Consider the following 5,900-nt stretch of genomic DNA (forward strand, 5'->3'; position numbering starts at 1 on the left):
GTCGTCCCGCCCCAGGGCCCCGAATATGTATGGACCGGCCCTGATCTCGGGTGACAAAGGAACATGAATGCTACCAAAATAAAAGGAACATGAATGAGGAATAATTCTTCTTCAATGGCATATAAATAAATAGGCACGGTAAAAAAAAAGATGCAACCCAAGAAAAAAAGTTAAAAAAAATCCCATCTATCCATCCATTCATGCACATGCACGCACCATCATCTCTGCCGCACACTGCCCAAAGAGGGCCATCGGTTCTGGCTCTGGCCCTTTCATCGTCGTCTGAGGCATGTCCCCTTTCCGTGAAACGAAATGACTTTTGACCACTCGGGGGATCTCTCGCTAAAACCCACGGCGAGAATCAGGGGCGGTGAGACCCACCGTGAGTGAGTGCCTCACTCCCTCCTCGCTCCAGTGGTAACTGAAGCTTATAAACCTCACCCGGGCGACACCCTGCGGAGAGCAGAGAGAGGGGTTAGGTGAGAGAAGCAGAGCCTTTTTGTTGGGCATGGTGGGGAACAGGCGGCGGGAGCTGCAGGAGAGGGACAGGAGGCGGCGGGAGCTGCAGGACAGCGCGCGGCGGGAGGAGCTCGGGCGGGAGAGCAGGGAGGCGGCGGCGGCGGCCGCCATGGCGGCGGCGGGCAAGGAGAGGGCCAGGGAGAAGGGGAAGGGGAAGGAGCGGGAGAATGGCGGAGAGGGCGGCAAGTTCGGCCAGCAATTCGCCAGGGTGTTCCTGCCGCAGCTCTACGGGGAGAGATTGGTGAGCTCTTCTTGAAATCCTTGATTGATTTAGTGCTCGGCGAGCGTGCTGCTTGATTCTTTGATCGACCCAAATCGCTATCCATCTGATGTTGTTAGTGAGCCCATTTTTGGTAAATTTCAGAAAAATAAAACACAGAGAGACAGAGAGTTGTATCTGATCTAAAAGGGGTGTCTTTGCCTTTTATAGTTTTAATTATTGTGCATCTGATGCCAAAGGTGGAATGGATGTTTACTTATTGTGTTTTGTGAATCTTGTGCCATGTTGTTTTGAAAGATTCTATGCTGGTTCTGCTTTTGGATGTGGGAATAGATAAAGTGTTCCCCTGGATTGATCCACTATTCCACTGTCTGGTGACAGGGGAATTTCCTCGGTGGATGTGCATTCTTGACCATGGATGACATTCTGCTTTCAACATTAGTAGTATTTTTTTTGCCAATCTTTCTTATTTCAGTTGTCCTTGATGGGGATGGAAGAGTTTACCACAGCATTGTCCATGCTTACACCTTACACTGCTTGTGTCAGGGCTGAGAATTGTACTGTGTTCCATTTAGCTGGTTAGAGTTATCGCTCTGCTTTGCCATGCTTGCAGAGATAATGCATAATTGATATTTTGTGTGAATAAATGATATTTTATCTATTGATCTTATTGCTGCCTTAATGCGTTTACAGCATCAACATATATGTGATTCCGCGCACTAGTAAGAGAGGAAGTAAAATAGAAACAAAGAGGTAACTAGTTGTTAAATTAACTCATTCTTCATTTCAACAATGCCCGAAGTCATAAGCATAAATCAGAAGTATTGGAGTCCATATAATTAAGAAGAGCTTGGTTTCTTCTTTCTTGTGAAATATCCTTTAATCCCATCACGAGGAGTACCTTCCAATTGTCTATTCACTAGGAATACAATTTTTGTGTTGACACCAGGTACTGGTGAAATGGTGATGTTTTCATCGCATCGCTCTATGGACAACCTTTTCCAAAGTAGAGGGATAAAATTTAGCATTAAAGCTCAGGACCTAAGTGCATTTTACCCTTTTCTGAACTCATTAGAAAGTTCATATATTTATTATACTGTTTGTGTAAATTATTGCTTGGTTTAACGGTAGGCAGCGTCTTGTATTAATATACTATGTGTAAGATGCATTATGCATTAATTTGTCGTCAGGTGCATGGGAAAAGTGCTATTCAGATGTTGTGGCAATGTGTGTTGTGAATACTCATTTTTCATATTTTAGACTGTTATTTCAGGCTTGTTTTAATGGCGTAGTACAATTGGGTGGCATCTAGTCTGTCACATGATACGGCATATAGTATATTTTTATAGCTTTGTCTACGAGCTGTGATCATATTACACATTGTTAACAAGTACTTATGTGTTGCTATTGAAAAAATAATAAGTCCTTATTTAATGATACTATGTAGAAAATTCCACCATCATTCAACCAGTACCTTCAGGATCAGCCTACTGGAGTGGTTTCCCTAAAAGGTCAAAGTGGCAACACATGGCTTGCAGAGCTGGCTTCAGACAATGAAGGATTGTTCTTTGTGAAGGGATGGAAGGAATTTGTCAGAGACCATTCGATTGAGATGGGTCACTTCTTAACATTCCGTTATGATGGACGCTCACAATTCTCAGTGGTCATCTTTGATGGAATGTGCATTGAGAAGCCTTCAGCTTTTCATGCTAAGCCTCGCAAGAATCTGGTTGTTAAAATAGAAAGTGGTAAAGGGGACATGGACATCAATGCAGCTGATCCATCACAAGTATCGGCTGCCCCCTTGGAGGAGAGTAATGAAACCACAAGGAAGAGGGTTACAGAAATGGATGCAGATGGCTCTACATCGAAGAAGCGCTCTAGTATCTTGGAAAACGGTATGCCTGAAGCTTCGGCTGTTACATGTAAGGTGGCATCAACGAGCCTTAACGTGGACATGAATACAGCTGACCCACCAGAGGCAGTGGTTGTTCCCTTAGAAGAGAGCAACCAAACCACTAGGAAGAGGGTTAGAGAAATCGATGCAAATGGCTCTGCATTGGAGAAGTCCTTGAGGGTTAGAGAAATCGATGAAAATGACTCTGCATTGCACAAGTCCTCGAGGGTTAGAGAAATCGATGCAAATGACTCTGCTTTGCACAAGTCCTCGAGGGTTAGAGAAATCGATGCAAATGACTCTGCGTTGCAGAAGTCCTCGAGGGTTAGAGAAATCGATGCAAAAGACTCTGCATTGCAGAAGTCCTCGAGGGTTAGAGAAATCGATGCAAATGACTCTGCGTTGCAGAAGTCCTCGAGGGTTAGAGAAATCGATGCAAATGACTCTGCGTTGCAGAAGTCCTCAAGGGTTAGGGAAATCGATGCAAATGACTCTGCATTGCAGAAGTCCTGTATTGCCTCAAACAAGGATAAGAAAAGGTGTCCTGCAGCTTCAGTCGGTACTTACAAGTCAGCTTCAACAAGTCTTGACAGTACTGAAGGTAAACCTGTCTTCAGTTTTGAAAATGGTATATGATTCATTTTGACATAGTCAACATAGTAACATCTCTAGATGCATAGGCCGGTGAGGATCTATCGTCTGTTATCTAACAAAAGTAGCTAGTAACAATTGGCAGTCTAATTTTTTGAACTGTTGGGGCGACAAGCCAACAATGTGTAGTGTGCATATTTGCACAATAATTGCATAAAGGACTTGTGCCATTCGTACCATGTCTAGACTAGTACACTGCAGCTTACATTATTGGTTGCCATTCATCGTCATAATTCAGAAGGTCATCTGGTGTGTCAATACATGCAAGTATTTGTTAGAGAGACCATCTCTGAGCTCTAGGTTAGAGATGGCTAATATCATTTCTACTAACACTAGGTGTGAAAAAATAATGTGTTGACTATTTGAAAGTGGTAAGGATACATATATTTCACTTACAAAAAATATATTTCACTTACAAACATGCTCTCCATATCACAGATTCTGATTCCTCAAGCAGCATGTTAGAACAAAGTATCTCTTGCATCAAGTCTGAATTGACATCACCCATTCGGCTCGGAGTGAGTAAGGATGTTGCTAGACGTGGTCAAAGTAAGTAGTCCGTCCCTAAAACTCTCCTGATATCATTAAGCTTGCTACAATTTGTGCTTACTAAGACATGCAATTATCATAAGTGTGTGATTTCTGTAAATAATTTGGTGATATTGCACTTGTCAGCTAGCGCGACGGGTAAGAGACTACTAAGAGTACTATCACAAAGGCCACTGATAACTGAAATACAGAAGGACAATGCTCTGCTAAGGGCAAAACAATTTAAATCCAAGAATCCTTTCGGTCTTCAGATAATGAAGGAGTCTTATGTATATGTGGGATTTTTCTTGGTAATGTTACCTTCTCCACATATGTCACTACTTCTATCGAATTAAAGACTATCTCTTCTTTGTTAGATTTCTAGAACCATTTCTTTTTGTATGGGCACGAAGAGCACTGTGTCGTTTGGTTGGCTAGCTGTGTGAAACCACCAAGAGTTATTCATGGATGATCTTATTCTTTTGGGCATGAACAGGATGCTTTAGTGCAAATTTTGAATTACCACTCATTTAATTTTCTATTTATTTTATCTCAGTTAGAGAATTTTCTTGATGACTTTGCTCAGTGAATTCATTGATTTCAAGTTTTCAACATCTGTCTCTGCATCTGTACTTAGGAGATAAATTTCTGCTGATCTTTGTCGACAAAATTGTCAAGTTGTGTGAATGACGTGATAACTCGAGTGATGGAGTATATGGTTGTCAATCCAAATTATACATGTGAAGAGACTAGAAAAACATATTGTTGCAAAACTTTGACAAAGATATAACTTGAAATAAAAATCCCGCCAAATTAATAACCCGAAATTTGGGCTGACCTAGTTTAGGACACAGTAGGGAAACAGTTATATTTCAGGTCTTTTTTTTACCACTGAATGAATAGCGCCAAAAGGCCTGAAATAAATCCAGGAAATATGTGAGCACCCGTGCCAAGTCTAGGAGTTGAACCTGAGTGGACTGGTTCGCAATTATATTTCAGAGTCTAGACAGTAGTCGTGTCGTATACCTCTGTATTTGATCATTGCCTTATTTGTGCTGTTATTCCTTTCCTGAATCACTTCCTTGTATTGCAGAATCTACCCTGTGAATTTGTAAGGGAGTGTCTTCCCCGTGCCCACAGGAAGTTAAAGCTCTGGAATCCACAAGGAAAGTCTTGGGATGTTAACTATGTCTACTACAGCGAACGCTGTGGTGGCGGTTTGAGTGGTGGCTGGGGCAAGTTTTCTCTAGACAATAATCTGGAGAAGTTCGACGTGTGCGTCTTCGAGCTCTTCTTGAAGGACAACATAAAAGTACACATCTACAGAGTCGTCCCAGAAATAACCCCATTCCTCCCTGGTCCTGGCAAGAAATAACAGTCATGTGCACATGTTGAGGCAGTGTTCTCTTTCATTATCTAAAAAGTATATGTGGAGCTCTAGAAGGTTGCAGAGGCAGTGGGGTTCCCTCCTTTTCGAAGAAAAATGGTGCTAGAAGGCAATAAGAACACAATATTCAATTATTGGTGACATTAAAAAAAATTGACTCTCTAATAAACGTAGCTATGTTCTTATTGGATTGTGGAGTAAATCGGTTAGCCCCAGTCGTATCTGTTCGAGAATAACCGTGTAGCGTTGCTGCCATTTGTAGTTCTGCATTATTTGAACAGAGTGTGTTATTTCTACTAGGTTTTATTGAGGCCCTTCAGTTTGCAGTTATAACTTTAAAACTTGTTGATGTATGTCGTTGCATTTTTGCGTCGATTATCGTCGAATAATATCTGCCTGGGCAGAAAACCCCACATGGGCTGATAATGATATGTGCTTCACTGCTTGTGCATCTCTGGCCAGCCTTGCCTTGTCTGGTGGTTGCAAACACGTGGCTCTAGTGTGCAGCTGAAGGCTTGGGTGATGAAAGGAGATGATCGGTTGCTAACTGCGATATGTTTTGGCTATGAACTTGGCCTGTTCCTGGGAAAACTGTTGCCAGATACTTTCTTGTGATCTGCTTGCTCAACCACTGTTACTTTTCTAGCTGTGGACCTGTGAGGCTGATTACAGCATGCCATTCCAGTTCTAGTGTGTAG

The 5,900-nt window shown here is 42.2% G+C and overlaps 1 protein-coding gene across 1 annotated transcript; it reads left to right on the forward strand.

Moving 5' to 3' along the window:
* Positions 1-404: 404 nt before the first annotated feature.
* LOC119286465 (B3 domain-containing protein Os11g0197600-like) lies at positions 405-5,628 on the forward strand. The gene is made up of 5 exons (XM_037565842.1): positions 405-760; positions 2,187-3,237; positions 3,726-3,836; positions 3,963-4,126; positions 4,909-5,628. Exons 1-5 carry the CDS (start codon positions 509-511, stop codon positions 5,188-5,190), a joined length of 1,860 nt encoding a protein of 619 aa, XP_037421739.1. The 5' UTR covers positions 405-508; the 3' UTR covers positions 5,191-5,628.
* The last annotated feature ends 272 nt before the right edge of the window (positions 5,629-5,900 follow it).

This window comes from Triticum dicoccoides, chromosome 4A (genome assembly GCF_002162155.2).
Source record: "Triticum dicoccoides isolate Atlit2015 ecotype Zavitan chromosome 4A, WEW_v2.0, whole genome shotgun sequence".
NCBI classification, from domain to species: Eukaryota; Viridiplantae; Streptophyta; class Magnoliopsida; order Poales; family Poaceae; genus Triticum; species Triticum dicoccoides.

Excerpts from the sequence above, each read along its gene's own strand:
- LOC119286465 (XM_037565842.1), top strand. The coding sequence starts at position 509 with ATGGTGGGGAACAGGCGGCGGGAGCTGCAGGAGAGGGACAGGAGGCGG. Across the intron at positions 761-2,186 it reads AGCTCTACGGGGAGAGATTG|AAAATTCCACCATCATTCAA; the intron begins GTGAGCTCTTCT and ends GATACTATGTAG. Across the intron at positions 3,837-3,962 it reads TGTTGCTAGACGTGGTCAAA|CTAGCGCGACGGGTAAGAGA; the intron begins GTAAGTAGTCCG and ends TGCACTTGTCAG.